At 46.2% G+C, this 19,787-nt stretch overlaps 1 protein-coding gene across 1 annotated transcript; it reads right to left on the reverse strand.

The window, feature by feature from the left end:
- Nucleotides 1–10,375: 10,375 nt before the first annotated feature.
- On the reverse strand, nt 10,376–12,389 carry LOC149438140 (transcription factor Sox-12-like). Its single transcript, XM_089660211.1, has one exon. It carries the CDS (start codon nt 11,905–11,907, stop codon nt 11,131–11,133), a length of 777 nt encoding a protein of 258 aa, XP_089516337.1. The 5' UTR covers nt 11,908–12,389; the 3' UTR covers nt 10,376–11,130.
- Nucleotides 12,390–19,787: the final 7,398 nt, after the last annotated feature.

Consider the following 19,787-nt stretch of genomic DNA (forward strand, 5'->3'; position numbering starts at 1 on the left):
TGAAGCTGGAAAGGGTTACAAAAGTATCTCCAAAAGCGATGATGTTCATGTGTCCATGGTAAGACAGACTGTCTACAAATGGAGAAAGTTTAGCACTGTTGCTACTCTCCCTAGGCGTTGTCGTCCTGTAAAAATGACTGCAAGAGCACAGCGCAGAATGCTGCATGAGGTAAAGAAGAATCCCAGAGTGTCAGCTAAAGACCTACAGAAATCTCTGGCACATGCTAACATTTTTGTTGACACATCTACAATAAGGAAAACATTAAACAAGAATGGAGTACATGGGAGGACACCACGGAGGAAGCCATTGCTGTCCAAAAAGAATATTGCAGCACGTTTGAAGTTTGCAAAAGAGCACCTGGATGTTCCACAGCACTACTGGCAAAATATACTGTGGACAGATGAAACCAAGATTGAGTTGTTTGGGAAGAACACACAACACTATGTGTGGAGAAAAAAAGGCACAGCACACCAACATCAAAACCTCATCCCCACTGTGAAACATGGCGGAGGGGGCATCATGGTTTGGGGCTGCTTTGCTGCCTTAGGGCCTGGACGGATTGTTGTCATTGATGGGAAAATGAATTCCAGAGTTTATCAAGACATTTTGCAGGAAAACGTACGACCATCTGTCCGCCAACTGAAGCTCCGCAGAGGATGGGTGATGCAACAGGACAATGACCCAAAGCATACAAGTAATTCAACAAAACAATGGCTGCAACAGCACAGAATACGCCTTCTGGAGTGGCCCAGTCAGAGTCCTGACCTCAACCCAATTGAAATGCTGTGGCATGACCTTAAGAGAGCGATTCACACCAGGCATTCCAAGAATATTGCTACACTGAAACAGTTTTGTGAAGAGGAGTGGTCCAAAATGACTCCAGATCATTGTGCAGGTCTGATCTGCAACTACAGGAAACGTTTGGTTCAGGTTATTGCTGCCAAAGGAGGGTCAACCAGTTATTAAGTCCAAAGGTTCACATACTTTTTCCTCCCTGCACTGTGAATGTTTACATGTTATGTGCAATTAAATCATGGCAACATCTAATGTTTGTGTAGTATTATGTTCAGCAGACTGTGTTCTTCTATTGTTGTGACTTAGATGACGTTCAGAGCACATTTTATGCCCAATTCATGCAAAACTCCACGTAATCCCAAGGGGTTCACATACTTTTTCTTGCAACTGTAAGTTGGCTTCCTATTTGTTTTTATCGGCCACTAGAACAATTGCTCAGGCCTGGAAGAGCCCGATTGCCCCTCTTCAGGGGGTGCGGGATCGTATGACCACTATGATGCTCAATGAGCAGATGTCGAGTATCTGCAACCACTCCCAATGTAAATTTTTGAAAATATGGGAGCCGTGGTTGCAATATCCCTTTCCCACGCTCCAGCCGGCTAGTCTGGGGATGTGATGGTGTTCGGTATTGGCGTTCTTGGACCCCTGCTCTTTGGTTTTGTTATATATATATATTTTTTTTTTTTTTCTCTTTGTACTCCTCCTTCTTTTCTTTTTCTGTTTTTGGTGTGGCTTTTAGTTTGAGTTACAGTCAGAGTTATATTAATGTTCTTGTAATTTATGTGCCATTGATAGCCCCTGCGTGGGTGCACCTTTTGCTCAGTTGGCGTTGGAGCACTATTTATTATATGTGCGATTGATAGCCCCTGCGTGGGCGAGTTTTGTTGCCTCTGTTTTATACTGTTTAAAATTAATAAAAAACATTGAAATATAAAAGTGAATCTCCTACACACTGGGAAAGGTGACACTGCTGCAAACGTCTACAATACAAAAGGAAGTGTTACATTGTTACAGGTACTGCATAACCGAAGGCACTACACACACACTGGGTGATTAGCCTGGTTTAGGTGTGGGTAGAGGTACACAGTCCAGCCCCTCCGCCTGCGGCCGGGCACACTCCATATGGGGCTGCAAGCTGTTGGTGCTGGACAGTGCATCTAGTGGTGCTTACTTTTGGGGCAGTATGTGCCCAGGGATGAATGCAAGGAACACAAGGCATGAAACATACGCCAACAATGATCTTCTCTAATTTGCTCCCTTTTGTTTTGTTGAATGTGTGCTCTCAAGGAGCCTATATTGCCTTCCCTGCTCACTTAAAGTGGAGCTCCACCCAAAAGGGGAAGTTCCGCTTTAATGCATTGCCCCCAGCTCCCCGTTAAGGATTGGCATGTTTGGGGAGCGGGTTCCTGAATTTGTCATCCACTTCGGCTGCGATAGCCTTACTCCAGGGTGTCAAACTGTGGCCCTCCAGCTGTCAACAAACTACAAGCTCCATCATGCCTCTGCCTTTGGGAGTCATGCTTGTAATTGTTAGCCTTGCAATGCCTCATGGGATTTGTAGTTCCGCAACAGCTAGAGGACCGCAGTTTGACACCCCTGGACTAAGGTGATCGGAACTTGTGCCCCCCCCCCTCCCTCACCGTAGTCTTCTGGGACACGTGACAGGTCCCAGAAGACTAGGGGACCATTTGCAAAGCACAGCACTACTTTCGCGTGTGCAGTCTGCCCCCGGCTGTGAAGCCGCAAGATGTCACAGCCGGGTGCAAACACTGAAAATGCCGGTGCCAGGGAGAGAAGATGGCAGGTGAAACCAGCCGTGGTGAGAACAACGCTGGATTGTGGGACAGGTAAGTGTCTATATTTTAAAAGTCAGCAGCTAGTTTTTGTAGCTGCTATTTTTTTTTTTAAATCAACTGGAACTCCGCTTTAAAGTGATACTAAACCCTGGACCCCGCATTCACTATATCCACTCTCCCCGGACCCCGCATTCACTATATCCGCTCTCCTCGGACCCCGCATTCACTATATCCGCTCTCCCTGGACGCTGCATTCACTATATCCGCTCTCCCAGGACGCCGCATTCACTATATCTGGTCTCCCTGGACCCTGCATTCACTCTATCTGGTCTCCCTGGATTCTCTATATCCGCTCTCTCCCAGACCCCACATTCGCTATATCCGGTCTCCCCGGACCCCGCATTCACTATATCCACTCACCCCAGACCCTGCATTCTCTATATCCGCTCACCCCGGACCCTGCATTCACTATATCCGCTCTCCCCCTGGGAGGAAGAGGAGAAGATCACATGCCCCATACGCAAACGTAGTGGCATTTCTAAGGGCTCCGAAAGACAAATGGAGCATCAGGGCAAAAGGTGGGTAGCAGTATGTGTGAGGGAGTGACCCGTCAATAGAATCTATCACTATGTGCAATAGGGACCCATTCCATTTAAATTTTACCTTTAAAGCAAAACCTTGGTTTCGTAGAAGGTGGGGAAGGGTTATGACCTCTGTCACTTTGACCATTTGGGGCAAAGCGACAGAATCCCTTATCAGGCCACCCCCCCTCACTAATACTGACCTTCACTGCGCTCCCGTATTCACCTGTTGGAGCCCTCAGTTAAATCCCTGTGTAAGCTCCAACACTTTTTCCTAGAGACCTCCCCCCTGCCATGTGACAGTGTTCTGGCCCAGCTTTTGGCTTCTCAAGGCAGAGCAGTGCATCTTGGGAGGAAGTGGAGAAGGTCACATGCTACCCCATACCCAGAAAGGCCCCAATAGAGCAGCGGGGAGTGTGACAAAGGTGGGTATTAGTTTGACCCGTGAATAGGATCCGTGAATGACCCGTGAATAGGATCCGTGAATGACCCGTGAATAGGATCCGTGAATGACCCGTGAATAGGATCCGTGAATGACCCGTGAATAGGATCCATCACTGTGGGAAAAGAAGCAGATTCTATTCAAAATGTCAACATTAAAGCAAAACACCAGCCGAATGTCTTCTTACCATTTTGTATAGGGTGAGTACGGTTTATAACCTGTCAACTGTTCATTGTTGTTTGTGTCCCCATTGGTGGAGATTTACCCCTATTTCCTGCCCCAGCCAGACACAGGAATTGATGGGATCTATCGGTTGTCCCCAATTCCTGACTGTAAGAACGACACAAAACACATGTTGATGTTTGCATTTTATTTTCCACATATTGTTCATCCAACGTGAGATCAAACCCATATACCCCCTCCCACCCAATCCCAACCTTCCCTTACCCCCCCCCCCTCTTCCCATACCCTTTACTGCTTGGCCGGCATACAAGGTCAAGGGCTCAGGGAAGTTTGCCCGTAAAAAGTCACCACTTGGCTCCATTCCAAGTAAACCCCAAAAAATGTGCAAATAGCGTGATCCCAGGGGGGACATGATAACACTGTTCGCTGGTAACCCGAACCCCCGAAAAAGCCCCAGCCCTGATGGAAGTCCAACTGCTCAGTGTCTCCGCCCTGCTGGCATCATTGGAACACAAGCCTTCGTTTTGTCAGTTTTGGTCAATGCCACCCGACGCCCATGGTCCTTACAATCAAATAGGAATTCCCTGCACTAAAATCTTCAGTTCCTGAGCAAGTCTGAGAGTTTCCCCAAGAGGGAGGGGTCAAAAAAGAGTGAAAAATACCCTACCCCCAAGAGACATACCCCAGCGTCAAAGAGAGAACCCCAACTTGGATTCCCACCCCCACCCCCCTCCACCCTACCCCCAAAAAATACATTATCCCCCCCGCCACTAAAAGGAGAGCTCCAGGCAATAAAAAAAAAATACTCCATTCAATCCATATTAGTAGTCACTGAAAACTACAAAACTGTTTAAACTGTTTGCTGGGTGTCATGACATCCATCCCAACATCCATCTTTTACTCGCAGCGCCTGCCCTGGCCGCGGAAAAGGCAAAGAGCAGGAGTGACTGAGACACGTCATACCGTCAGTCGCTGAACCAGCATCTGGTCTTGATTTACTTTGTGCATTGGCATTGGGTGAAGCAGGTTTATAGACAGCCCAGAAGAGGTAAGACTTCCAACAGAGAAAACAGTAGCTTTGTCTGCTGCACACTGGTTGAAACTTCAAATCAGGCAGACAGTGGGAGTGGCCACACTGGCTGCTCATATAAGAGAGGAGGAAGAGAGCGGTAGTGATTGAAGATGTTCTCCAGACAGTCAAAACGGATCTAAACTCTCTCAGGTAACCATTTGTAATCCCTGTGCTGCTAACATTAGTATATAGGAAGGTATATTATATATTGTTTTAACCTTCCTTTTTTTTTTTTACATTTCTTCAGTTGTTTCCTAGTTTCTGGCCTAGGCCAAAATGATGTCATACATCCCACCAGAAGTCCTCCTACCTGCACGCCTGAGCTAAAGGTAAACATATTCCAGGAAGTAAATGCTACATGAATTATTTGCCCTTACTTAAGATGGCCGCAACTAGATATGCTAGTGGGGTGTTTTTCAAAGTAATTTCTCAACAAAATAATGCAAGACATGGATGGATGAGGGAGTTTGCTTTGCTTATCAAAAAATTATTTACATTCTGTATTCAGTTTGTGTTGCTCAGATGCAGATAAAGTGGTTCTAAAGGCTTAAAGTTTTTTTTTTAACTTAATTCATTCTTTATTTTAAGGCAAAAATCAACAAATTACCCATTTACCCCCCATGTTCTTCATATTCTTACCTGAGCCCTATCCAGCAGGAAGGGGGTGAAGGTATTAAAATGGTTAAATACAACCAAAAGAAAGCTCTATTTATGTGAAAAATAGATAAAAATGTCATTGTTGCATGACCGTACAAATGCCAGTTAAAGTAGCACCGTACTGAATAGCAAAAAACCGGCTAGCACTGTGCATAAGAGCCATTGGCTCCTGCTGCTGTCAATCATATCCTATGACAAGGGTGCAGGGAGCGGGCTGAGTCCATTGACACAGACAGCGTGGCTCAGGATTGAGCCTGCGCCAGTGCCCCCATAGGAAGCGACTTCCTATGGGGGCACTCACTGCAGATGAGGAGTTGGGAGCGCCAGCAGGGTACCCCAGAAGAAGAGGCTCAGAGCCTCACTTCTGAGCCCTGCTGTCTGTGTCAATGGACTCAGCCCCACTCCCTGCACCCTTGTCATAGGATATGATTGACAGCAGCAGCAGCCAATGGCTCTTATGCACAGTGCTAGCCATTGTTTGCTATTCAGCACTGTGCTACTTTAACTGGCGGTCATGCAACATTGTAAAGGGTGCAGGGAGCGGGGCTGAGTCCATTGACACAGACAGCGTGGCTCAGGAGTGAGCCCGCACCAGTGCCCCCACAGGAAGCGACTTCCTATGGGGGCACTCACTGCAGATGAGGAGTCGGGAGCGCCAGCGGGGGACCCCAGAAGAAGAGGCTCAGAGTCTCACTTCTGAGCCCCTCTGTCTGTGTCAATGGACTCAGCCCCGTTCCCTGCACCCTTGTCATAGGATATGATTAACAGCAGCAGCAGCCAATGGCTCTTATGCACAGTGCTAGCCATTTTTTGCTATTCAGCACTGTGCTACTTTAACTGGCGGTCATGCAGTATTGTACGCAAATGAAATTTATATAAATTTTTCACATAAATAGAGCTTTCTTTTGGTTGTATTTAAACATTTCAATTTTTTTTTAAGGTTTACAACCGCTTTAACTCCAGAACCCCAGGCAGGCGGCTAAACACACATTTGAAGTACATGCCAAAATATTATGCAATTCAGCCTATTTATAATGAAAGGGCTGCCAACACACCACGATAGGTAAATGACGCAAAGTGCGGCACACCACAACGCATGGTGTGTGTGGGTTGTGGTACACTGCTGTGTGTTCTGCATTACACTCTATAGTGAATTTGGGTGCCATTCCCCATGAATGGTACTGAAAGGTGTGATGTCATGTGCTGTGGTGATGCATGTTATCCATGTGTCTAAACGCACAACCCCACAACACATAATTGTGAATGGGCCCAAGTTACTAATATGATGTGTGTTTAGCAGTTTGCGGGGAGTTCAACTTCAAGGCCTTGTTTACACGGACTGTACTAAAGTGTATGCGTGTGGAGGGCCATGTTTACCCGCACACAGATGCGCAGGTGCTCTGTGCAGGTAGTCCCATTGATATCATTTTGGGACGCAACAGCTGCACAGACACATCCGCTGCTCACAATTTGACATCTATGTGAGTGTAGGTGCGTGTCTCCGATATCACACAGTGTGCAGGTAAACAAGGCCCTCAACGGGTGCACGCTTAATGCAGGCCATACATGGTTCGAACTCCGAACAATTTTTTTGTCCTAAAATCGAAAACGTCATTCGCTCGGTAATCCAATGGCGCTATCAATGATTTAGAAGATCGGCCGACCCAGTCATAAAGTTCACCCCATATAACAGGCAAAACTTCTGTTCCTTCCAGGGCATATTCTTTTCGGAAAAACGATTGTACGATTTGACCATCATTGAGTTGAAAATCGGTAGTTTTTCATATATTTTCCAACATGCCCGATCACCAAAAAGGGGAGGAACCACGAACATTGGCCGGTGTCATTGACCCACTAACAGCCGATTATTCTTAGGTCCGATTTTTGGACGAAAAATCGGTCGAATTTCGACCTATGTATGGCCGGCCTTAGTAAGCCCCAAGTTAATGAGAACTATCATGAGCACCTGTCATATGTATCCTTCTACTCTTCACAAAGTCAGTTCCAGGAGCCATTAAGGCCCTTTATTCACAAGCAATCCGCTTGCTTAGTAGAGGATCTGTCTGATTCCCCACTGAGCAGAGTGGAGCAGGCGGCTGACAGGTCTGTGTCCTCTCCACTTATGCAGAGCAGACACAGACCCAGCCTGCTCTGCTCTATGGGCGGTCGGATGTAAACAGACCACCCGGCTGCCCTCCAACCCACCCAGACAGTCAGATCCCCTTCTTTTTTTTTTTTTTCCTCGGCCTGGACTGAATTGGAGGTAGACGGGTGTAAACGAACACATGTCCGTTTGCATCTGCTGGTTCATAGAGGAGATTTGTCCCTCGCTCCCCCTGGCTAGTCTGGGGATGTGATGTTGTTCGGTATTGGCGTTCTCGGACCCCTGCTCTTGGTTTTGTTATCTTTTTTCTTTTGTACTCCTCCTTCCTTTTCTTTTTTTGTTTGTTTTTGGTGTGGCAGTGGATAGCTGCCTTTAGTTTGAGTTAGGCAGGCCATAGAATAGAAATGTCGGCCGATAAACGAAAAATCGGTCGGCCCCGTTGTCGATGCTGCCACCAATGTCCATGAAAAACAGCCATTTTTCATAGATTTTCCAGCATGACTGATAAAAATAAATGAGCAGATCCGCGAAAAACGGCCGATGGGCTGGCCCCACTAATGGTGTGATTATTATCGGCCGATTTTTCGTGCGGACGAACATTTGGCCGATAAACAGCCCGTCTATGGCCTGCCTTACTGTCGGTGTTATACTAATGTTTTTGTCATTTATGTGCCATCGATAGCCCCTGCGTGGGCGCACCTTTTGCTCTGTTGGTGTTAGAGCACTGTTTTTTCAAATTTTTTATGTGAAATTGATAGCCCCTGCGTGGGCGTGTTTTGTTGCTCCTGTCTTAAATTGTTTAAAAATTAATAACAACCATTGTATACATAGAGGAGAATGGAGGGTCCGATCAGGTCTGCCTCAAAAACAGAAAGGCAGACATGATCGGACTGATCATGTGAAAGGGGCCTAAATGTTTTCATGTAGTGCATGCCATCAATAGGTAACAAAAAGCAGAAAAGCATGAAAGAAAATGTCCCCCAAACCTTACAAAAAAAACAAAACACTTCCAGCCAGGGGCGGACTGACAACTCATGGGGCCCCTGGGCAATAGGAAATTATGGGGCCTCTGTGTCCTCGCCAATGCTCAAACTACACCCAAAAAAGCCTGTGAAAGGTATCAAGGGCATCTCATGGGGCCCCCTGCTGACCCTGGACCATTGGGCAGTGCCAGAGTGCTCGAATGGTCAGTCCGCCCCTGCTTCCAGCAGCAATGTGACTTTCCTATCAGCAAATCCTCACCAGTCACTTCTGAACTATCTTCACAAGTTGGTGTTTCGAAAATGCCTTCAACCCTACCTCAAGTATGTCCGAAGACTAACAAGAAAATCTGAACTGGGTCTTTGAAGACCATGAAAGGAAGAATAAAAGGTCACGTTTACCAACGTGCTTTCTTTTACCTGGATATATTATATATATTTTTTTTATCAAAGGTTGTCTATCTTTTAAACTCTCCCGAGCGTGAGGGCTGGTTATTGATCTATGGCAGCACCTCTAGACACACTTTGATTTCAGATATGTCCAGGTTTTTCGCAGCCCCCAGCTTTCACAGTACAGCCAAGTAGTGTGAAAGAACAAACTGAAGGATGTGAATCCCTTTGTGAATAAGTGGAAGGAGTTTCTTTTTTTTTTTTCTGGAGAACCTCTTCAAAACAGAAACCTCTTGGTAGCCTTTTCTTTCTTCGGTATGCATTGCTGACAAACGAGTGGGATCGGAAAGTGGAAATATACAGAATGGAGGCAGAATCAACGTTTGACTGCTCAACCAAAAATAAAATGGTACAGGCAGATAGCGGATATTTTTATGGCTTAAGAATGGGTTTTATCTTTTTTTTTTTTTTGTCTTTGACTGGAGCTCTCCTTTAAGGAAAACATCTCCCAATACCCCAACCCAACGGAATGCATCGATGCCCTTCAGTAGCACTCTCTGCTGAGCTGACCTTCCAGTCCACTGTGTAAATATACAGAATGTGTAGGCGAGGCCTGGAGAAAGGATGCAAGTGTGCTGTGTGGGTGAAGTGCAGCTCAGACGTATGCTGAGAGCCATACATTCAATGATTCAGACACAGAAAGAGGCAAGCGCTCATCTGCGCAGACACGTCAGAGAAGGCAGACACACACATTCAGACATTGCTGAGGCTGTGGGGAGGTGGAGAGTGGCTGGTAGCCCCCCTTCTAGAGGAGGGAATCTGAGGTCATTTGGTTCCTGAGAGCTTCTGAGGATAAACTGAGACGTAAGGGGAGGGGTCTCTGTGCACAGGGGGGTCCTGAGGCTCTTTATTGAAGGTGTCTGAGACCCTGAAATACAGGGCAGGTGTCCTGAGATATGTCCTGAGGTTTATCGCTGTATAGAGGAGGGAGTGGCAACTGTCCTGAGGATAGATAGATAGATAGATAGATATGGGGGGGGAGATATAGATATGGGATGATAGATAGATAGATAGATAGATATGGGGGGGGGAGATAGATATGGGGGGGGGATATAGATATGGGATGATAGATAGATAGATAGATAGATAGATAGATAGATAGATAGATAGATAGATAGATAGATAGATAGATAGATATGGGGGGAGAGATAGCTAGATAGATAGATAGATATGGGAATATAGATAGAGATGGGGGGGAGAGATATGGGATGATAGAAAGATAGATAGATAGATAGATAGATAGATAGATATGGGAGGGATGATAGATAGATAGATAGATAGATAGATAGATAGATAGATAGATAGATAGATAGATAGATAGATAGATAGATAGATAGATAGATAGATATGGGAGGGATGATAGATAGATAGATAGATAGATAGATAGATAGATATGGGAGGGATAGATAGATAGATAGATAGATAGACCCATTACAGTAATATAGAGGTATTGATAGATAAATAGTTAGATAGACAGACAAACGTACACATAGACAGATATCGGTCCAATAATGGCCCACATACACACATACATACACAGAGGTATGCATGTCCTTACCTGGCTGGGGTGACCCCGGCTCGGATGGAGGGGTCTGCACCGGGCTGGACTCCCAGAATCAGAGACAGGAGAGAGCGAGATGGACAGACAGACACTGATGCATGCATAGTGCTGACAGAAGTGTGCACAGTATGTCTGTCTGTCTGTATTAGTAATAGGCGGAGAGGAGGTCAGCACAACAGAGAGAGCTCCCACCATAGTGACAGCTCGTTCTGAGGGGCAGCTAGAGAGTTGCACTGAGAGACAGCATGAGAGTGCTTGAAAAGAGACAGCCAGGAATTCAGATGGCAACGTCAGAGATATAGCTTGGAGAGTCAGAAGCGTAGGCAGACAGCAGAGAGCACCCTGAGAAACTGAAGTATGAGTGTTCGGAGAGAGACGGTTAAGACGGAGAGTGCTGAGAGACTGCGGAGAGAACGTTCCATGCGAATCACCTTTTTCTCGTTGCTCGGAAAAAGTCTGTATACAGTTCAACAAGGTGTTGCCTGCTGCCGGGTCCTCTCGAAACGCTCTAGAAGGAGAACACCAAGTCAGAGACACTTCCAAGAAGACCGCTATCGGAGATCATCTCCACCACCTCCGGAGTGCAGTGATCAGGAAACTCAAAGTGAGACCCGCTGCTGGGTAGGAGGTCCCTGTCCGATGGGACGTAGAGCGACCCAGCGCAAAGCCCGGGCAGACTTTCCTCCAGTCCCTCATCTTCCTCCACTGGTTCTGGTGAAGATGGCAATGAGCGGGCATGGGGGGGCTGGGCAGGAGAGTAGGGGGGCACCTCTGGGCTGCGTTCTGACGACTCCTGATTCGGCGTATCTTCTGATTGGCCGACTTTTTGCCCCCCCCATCCGGAGCTTTCCTCCCCCCAGTGCATTCTGGATCCCAGATTCACTTCCGACTGGCACGGAGATGAAGCAGGTTGGCACCTCGACGTTGTACGGGACAGCCTGGCACGTGTCCTGCTCGCTGGATCCCGTGTGCGCCGGCGTGGCCTGTATTTGTAGTTGGGGTAGTCGGCCATGTGCTTGAGCCGTAAGCGCTCGGCTTCCCGGACGTAAGGGATCTTATCTGTGTCCTCCAGTAACTTCCATCGTTGGCCGAGGCTGCGAGAAATGTCAGCGTTGTGCATGTTGGGGCACAGAGACATCAGCTTCCTCCTCTCGATCTGAGACCACACCATGAAGGCATTCATCGGACGCTTGATATGCCCGCTGGGGGTCGTGCACCAGCTAGGGCCCCCGGGGACTGCATCTTGGCTCTTTGGGTTGCCCCCAACAGATTTATGTTGAACCATGCTGAGTTTTCCTATGGGAAGTTGCTGCACAGTGGCATCACTAGACTGTCGGGAAGGCAGGATGGGCACGTGGGTGGTGAGGAGGGCACAGAGGTGGAAGGATGCTGCAGAGGGCAATACAGAAGGTGCAGAGCAGAGTCAAGAGGCTAGGAAAGGGTTAGCTGAGAAATACCTGCAGACAGGAAGCAGGGCAGCAGAATTCTGGCGCTGGAAGGCAGGACGTTGGCACAGCAGGAGAAGGTCAGAAGTCCCAATCAGTGCCCAGGAGTTTTCAGTGTTTCTTCTCCTCTTCTCTCCTTCCCTTCCTTTGTCTATAGCTCTGCTCTCTCTCTCTCTCTCTCTTCCTTTGCTGTGTCCCAGACGCTGCCTCACTGCCTGTCTCCCCACTTCAGTCTGGGGGGGTCGGTGTAAACACAAGTCTGCATCTCCCCCCCTTCCATAACCATATTCTTTTCCTGAGCAGCTATTGGTTGCTGGGCGGTTCTAAGTCTGCACCAGCTCGTTAATGAGCCAAGAGAGGAGAGCAGCTCAGACAGCTACAGCCCAGAGACCGTATGTGGCGGAGGTGACTGCCAGCACGTGTCATGTCGCGGGTGGGAGGGACGGTCACCTGCGGTGTTGTCACTCCTGTATGATGGCATGCACAATGCCTGCTACAAGGACCAGTAGGCTGATTAAGCTGGGCAGCTATAAAGGCACTAAAGGACCCGGCAGGGTCCTGCTTATATCTGCCTGATGCCTTTATGCTGGCTGCACATTCATCAATTCCACAATATTATTGTTTTGTTTCAGTGTGTGTGTATGGGGGGGGGGGGGGGGGTATTCAATGCAATCAAAGAAAATCAAGATAAAAAAAAAAAAAAAAATCAATGCTGTCGAAAATCAAAGAAAATCAGGATGAAAAAAAATAATAATAATCAATTCTGTCGAAAATCAGGATGAAAAAAAATAATAATCAATTCTGTCAAAAATCAAAGAAGATCAGGATGGAAAAAAAAATTAGAAACAATGTTGTCGAAAATCAAAGAAAATCAGGATGAAAAAAAAAATAATAATCAATGCTTTCGAAAATCACAGAAAATCAGGATGAAAAAAAAAAAAAAAAAAAAGCAATGCTGTTGAAAATTAAAGAAAATCAGGATGAAAAAAAAAAAAAAAAAAAAGCAATGCTGTTGAAAATTAAAGAAAATCAGGATGAAAAAAAAAATAATAATAAATGCTGTTGAAAATCCTAAGTACAATTTTATCGGCTTTGGTTGGAAATTAATGCAAAATATATTAAAAAAAAAAGCTACAGTCTAAAATCACATGCAAAACAAATTGGTATTTTCCAGTGATTTGTTTTTGGTTTGAATGGACCAATCAAAAATGACTTAACTGATCTGGCTACAGAAATGTGAACAATGATTGGCTGCTACTGCACATCACCCACTGCTGTACCAAGCAAAGAAGGATGTGTAAAGATAGTGAGATGCAAACTGCACTGCAATATAACAAATTCACGATTCATTGGTGTGGCTTTCCCACAAAGTTCCCTTACTCTTTTGCCCCAACCCCCCTGTGAGGGACTTGCCCTCCCAATATACATACCCAGATCCTGCTTTTAGGCCGATCCTACCGTCGGCTTTTTGATCCGAAGTCAGCAGCCGGAGACAGATAACAGCGAATCCATCTTCCAGCTCCATAGAGCTGCGCAGGCGTAGATGTCAGGTCAAGAAGCCGCGGGAGCGATTCAACCAATCTCATAGGCCTCACAGCAAAATCTAGGTAAGTATAGCAATCTTGAAGGGCGAGAGGGCTGGTTAGACCTACTTGGGAAGGAAAGGAAGCAAAAAGTTAAGGAAATTTTATAAGAAATTGACATTACCCTTTAAATAAAAAAATCCGGGCAAAAATTTTATTTTCCCATGCAGTGGTGCTGTGCCCACACTGCATGGGTTAACTGCTCATTTTTGTCTATGTGTTCAAAAAGCTGAGATACACTTACCTAATCCGCTGGTCCTCCGAGCAAAAGACCGATCCCCACAGCTCCTGCCCCCCCATCTTGTGAATGGGCTGTTCCTGACGTCATCACACCCATAGACTGGCTCTGGATGTGAGGACAGCAGGAACAGTCCACCGCTGGACATGGGGGAGCTTTCCGGAGGATCAGAGGATGGGGTAAGTATAGATTTTTTCCTGAACCCTTGCAAAAAACGAGCAGTTATCCCATGTAGTGCTGGCACAGCCCCACTGCATGGGAAAATAAACAATTTGACTGGAGTCCAGAGGATTTACCCCCCTTCCTGACCAGATCATTTTTTGCACTACGGCGCTGCATTATTTTAACTGACAATTGCGCGGTCATGCAATGCTGCACACAAATGAAATTTACGTCCTTTGTTTCCCCACGAATTGAGCTTTCTTTCAGTGGCATTTGATTTCCTGTGCGGTTTTTATTTTTTGCGCCATAAAAAAAAAAAAAAGACCAACAATTTTGAGAAAAAAAAACAATATTTATGACTTTTTCCTATTAAACATGTCCAGTAAAAAAAATGTAAAAAATTAAATTTCCTCATAAATGTAGGTCAAAATGTATTCTGCTCCATGTCTTTGCTAAAAAAAATTCCAATACGTGTAAATTAATTGGTTTACATGAAAGTTATAGCGTCTACAAATGGTGATATATATACTGGGATTTTTTTGTATTTTTACAAGTAATAGCGGCAATCAGCGACTTATAGAGGGACTGTGGCGGGCATTCTGACACTGGGGGGACCTGGCTTGGTGTCACTGACATCCCAAGTGACACCAATACATTGATCAGTACTAAAAAAAAAGCACTGACACTGTACTAATGGCACTGGGCAGGAAGGGGTTAACATGCGGGGCAATCAAAGGGTTAACTGTGTACAGTTTTACTAGGTGGTGTGTGTTAGTGCTTCACTGTAAGCATACTACTGTAAATATATATGTGATTTTGCGCACCTGTGAACGCCCTGTGGCAGTATTTCTGCTATAGGGCGGACGGGAAGTGGTTGAAGCAAACCTGTCAGCAGAGCAAGAATAATGTGTGGTTTAGAGGCACTGTCTATCCCATGAAAATAAGGGCTGCTGATGTCCAAACTGCAGCCTGGGAGCCACATGTGGCTCTCTGGGCACCTGTAGGCAGTAGTCTGTGTTCTCCTTACCTAGGTGCTTACTCAGGACAGTGAAGGGAAAATATTGTAATAGTAAAAATATAACAATAGTTAAAGTGGTTCTAAAGGCTATATACTTATCTGAGCCTGATCCAGAGATGCGCATGAAAGCAGCAGCTCTCTCCCTTCCTCATAGGCACAGAGACATTGGCTCCTGCTGCTGTCAATCACAGCCAGTGAGGAGGGAGTGGAGGCAGGGCCAAGCCAGACTCTGTGGGGTTTATTTACTAAAGCTGGAGAGTCCAAAATCAGACTCCCTTCTGCATAGAAACCAATCAGCTTCCAGGTTTCATTGCCAAAGCTTCATTGAACAAGCTGAGGTTAGAAGCTGATTGGTTTCTATGCAGAAGGGAGTCTGATTTTGGACTCTCCAGCTTTAGTAAATAAACCCGTGTGTCTATGGACATACAGAGCCAGCTCAGGAGCAATCCCGCATGAGTGCCCCTATAGCATGCGGCTTGCAGGGGGGAGGAGCCAGGGGCACTGGCGAGGGATCCGAGATAAGGAGGCTCAGGGCTGCTGTGTGCATGGCCATTGCACAGAGCAGGTAAGCATAACAATGGGTTTACAATCACTTCAAATGGGTTTCTTTTTTTTTCTTTCACACAATCTTACTTTTTTCTCTCCCTTTTCTCTTTTTATAATTTTTCTGATCTTGCTGAGAGGATGAGGCACAGTAATGTGGAAGTAATGATTTGTAAAGGGTTGTAACATCAGTGATCTCTGGCATTCTATGTAATGTATCCCTAGCCTATGTCTCCCACAACTCCTAGCACATGTTCACAGTCCCGTACCATCTCTTGTAGCGTGGCCAGTCTGTACCATCTCCTGTTGTACGCTGGCAGGTACAAAATTACATTAGTCGCTTATAACTTGGAACCGGATATTTAATGGAGAATGGCTTTAATAGAAGTGCATACACAACAATCCAGACAGTGTTTTATAATTGGAGGCACAAGCTCCTTCTCCTTCCTGATGAGAACGCAGTGGGAGCTGAAGTTTAATAAATAAATTAAATCAGAGCACAGGATCATTTCGGGGGAGAGCAGGAGCAGTCACAAGCTGGATTGTAGATCCAGAATAGGTTTTACACTCCCGTTTATCCATGCTTCTTATTCACCATTCTAACCCCCGGTTCACACCTATGCGGCCATGCTCTTCCACACCGCCATTTTTACCACTTCCTGTCTGGCCCATGTATATAAATGGCCGGACGGGAGCAGTACAGAAGAGGGGTGTTGTTTATAAATGGCGCCCGCCTTTTTAGCCTGTGCTTGCTTTCCTTGGAGCGTGCAGCACCGTGATCCGGGAACACCGATCGCTGTATGGGACCTCTGTGTGAGGTCCCGATCATGTGATCACTGATTGGCCAATCAGTGATCAAATGAATAGTAGTATGCAGGATGTCACTTCTGACATCGTTTACTACGTGTGAAATCTGTGAATAATCACAGAGGTCACATGGTACAGGGCTATTCACAACAGCCTTGTACCATGTGGCAAGCTGTGACCAATCACAGCTCTCTCAGTATTTCTCAATGGCTGCAAGAATGCAGCCAGAGAGAAGGAGAAATGATTTCTTTTACAGCCTTTATGGGTGTAAAAGCAATCAGTGTAAAAAAAAAAAAAAAACTTCATCACCCCCCACAAGTAGTACAGTGTCACCATGGTGACACTGTATTGCTAGGGTGACAGTATGTTGAAACAAAAAACATAAATAATACACCATTCAGATGTCTTACTGCGGCTGAGAGTCTCATCACCGTACTGCGCCTGAAGTCTTCTGTAGATCTCCGCAGGTTTTACGCCTTCGTTCACAAGAAACATCATCACCACACGCTGTTCCATGTACGCACTAACACTGCTATCTGCCATCTTGATTAACGGTCTCTGGACTGGCCCGTGACATGAGTGCCACCTATCAGTAATAGGACTCATTTGGCACTTACTACTGCGTGTAGTACCGCCATGCTAGCGTCCCTTTTATTCCTGGTTTGGTTTGAGCGCCCCGCATACAATTAAATTGTTTTGTGTATTGTAAGCCTAAAGGTGGCCATAGACAGATCAATATTCAGCCGGTTCAGCAGGAGCCAGACGAATTTCGATCCATGTACAGGCAGATTGGTTGTACTAAAGTTGATCGATCCACTTCAGTACAACCAGCCTGTCGTGTTTTTTTGGGGGGTTTTTTGCTCGATTACTGCTGGTGGCTATAGCAGTTGGCAGTAATCATTGTATTCTGATGGCTGGGAAACCTCCCACTGTCAGAATACAAAAGCTCCGTGGGAGGAATTCCCCCATCAACACATTTCAACCCATGGTTACAGGAAAGAAAATAGTTTGATGTACAGCCTGCTTTAGATTTGTTAATACAATATAATATCAGGATCTAGACAAACTATTCATTCAAACTGTACCCAATCAGGCAGGTCCTTGTATTACAATGGTCAATGAAAGGACTACTCCTACATTACCTGAAATGGGAGCCATGGGTCCATTGGCACAGTCACGTAAATACAGGCCAGCTTGCTCCCACACTCTGAGGGCACAGATGGACTTAGGACAATGACACACAACGGACCCCCTCGCTGGGGACAATCCACCAATGTTAGGATAGCTCAGGGATGTCAAACTGGTGGCCCTCCAGCTGTTGGGAAACTACAAGTCCCATCATGCCTTTGGGAGTCATGCTTGTAACTGGCAATCTTGCAAAGCCTCATGGGAATTGTAGTTTGGCAACAGCTGGAAGGCCGCCAGTTTGACACCCGTGGCCTAGCTATACAGAGCAGAGAATTATTCACTGGTTTCCATGAATCGCAGCCTCATTGGTGAGCGATATTTTGCTTCCATTAGAGAGAAGTTTTGCTCATCCCGCCAGCAAGGAAGCTGTGCATGAGAACAGGGGATTTCCGCACTTCTTAGCAATCCTGCTACAGCCAAAGGATCACAAGTGTGCCACGCGCTATAGAGCCACTTTGTACAAGCTTCTATATGTGCAAAAAAACAGGACAGCAAGGCCCCTTATATACACTGCGATGTAACATGACCATAGGTGTACCGTACACCTCACTTCACTAATGAGATATGCAGCTATTTTATTATTAGTATGGGGGGGGGGGGTGTCCATAAAAAAGGTATTTTATTGTTTAAAAAGCAAGTGTATAATCCAAACACACACGTTCCTGCGTTAAAAAAAGCTGTGTGTATAAGTGGGTGCAGCAGAGACCGATCAGAATCAGCAAGGGAGAATGTCACCGGCACACCGAGGATCACCAATATGGGTCCAAAGGTTTTAATGAATGATCACATAGTTACAGCAAGACAACATTTCGGAGTCTCGCAGGACCCCTTCATCAGGCATGTGACCATAGGCAACGTTTCGGTCCCGCAGGACCCCTTCATCAGGCATGTGACCATAGGCAACGTTTCAGTCTCGCAGGACCCCTTCATCAGGCATGTGACCATAGGCACCGTTTCAGTCTCGCAGGACCCCTTTATCAGGCATATGACCATAGGCAACGTTTCGGTCCCGCAGGACCCCTTCATCAGGCATGTGACCATAGGCAACTTTTCGGTCTCGCAGGACCCCTTTATCAGGCATATGACCATAGGCAACGTTTCAGTCTCGCAGGACCCATTCATCAGGCATGTGACCATAGGCAATGTTTCGCTCTCGCAGGACCCCTTCATCAGGCATGTGACCATAGGCAACGTTCGCTCTCGCAGGACCCCTTCATCAGGCATGTGACGATGAAGGGGTCCTGCGAGACTCCGAAACGTTGCCTTGCTGTAACTATGTAATCGTTCATTAAAACTTTTGGACCCATACTGGTGATCTTCTGTGTGCTGGTGACATTCTCCTTTATTGTTTAAAAAGGTGCATATGTTTATGATACACAGTGCTTGAGCAAACTAAATGTCGTCCAGTTAGCGTGCATTGACACAGGCGATTAGCACACACTGAGAATTTGAGCTGCGAGAATTTGCAAATTACTGCAGTTGAAATGACAGCTGTGTGTGGAGAGCTGCAGCCGCTCAGTAATGACAGGCTGACAATGACTGTTCGCCCCGTGATCGGCACAGCCAGCTTCACAGGAGCCAGTCTTTTGCTGAGCTTCCAATCACCGGAACTGCCATCTTGGATGTGGGGGCAAGGCTGTGACTTGCTGATGGATCACTGCTAGCCCCGGACTGCACATATGCAAGATCACGCAGTGACTGGTACCGCAGCCTTCTGGGACATGGGACGTGTGAGGTGTCCCGGGGGTTGGAGGCAGATGGGGGTGTAATTCTCGCGTAGGCCAGAATTGCGGAAGTTGGAGAAGGTAACTTTTAGAAAAAGGTAACTGGTTCTAGAAAAAAAAAAAAACCACCAAATTTGATACAGAAAGCAGGGATGCGGAGGAGCAGCGAAACTGTCTCTTTTAAGGGAAGGTTTATTCTTACTTTAATAACTTGGGTATTATACTCCATGTACACTGCAGCTGATAAACTCACGTTTAGCAGCTTTTCTACGTTTTTTTCAGCAGCCCCTGAACTCTCCCTAATGTTTTCCTATATGTCCATGTACACATCGTAGTTTACGGGCCGTTGTGTTTAGTCGATTTTTAGAACAAACCAAACTTGCATTCAGGAGTAGATTTTATCAGCGTTTTAAACGCCAAATGCTTGTAAACGCAACTAAACGCATTTATAAGCGTT

The sequence above is a fragment of the Staurois parvus genome, unplaced genomic scaffold (genome assembly GCF_062004578.1).
Source record: "Staurois parvus isolate SC_StPar_1 unplaced genomic scaffold, SC_StPar_1.0 ptg001214l, whole genome shotgun sequence".
NCBI lineage: Eukaryota > Metazoa > Chordata > Amphibia > Anura > Ranidae > Staurois > Staurois parvus.

What these genes read in the sequence shown, in the direction of transcription:
- LOC149438140 (XM_089660211.1), bottom strand. Translation starts at nt 11,907, where the DNA reads ATGGTTCAACATAAATCTGTTGGGGGCAACCCAAAGAGCCAAGATGCA.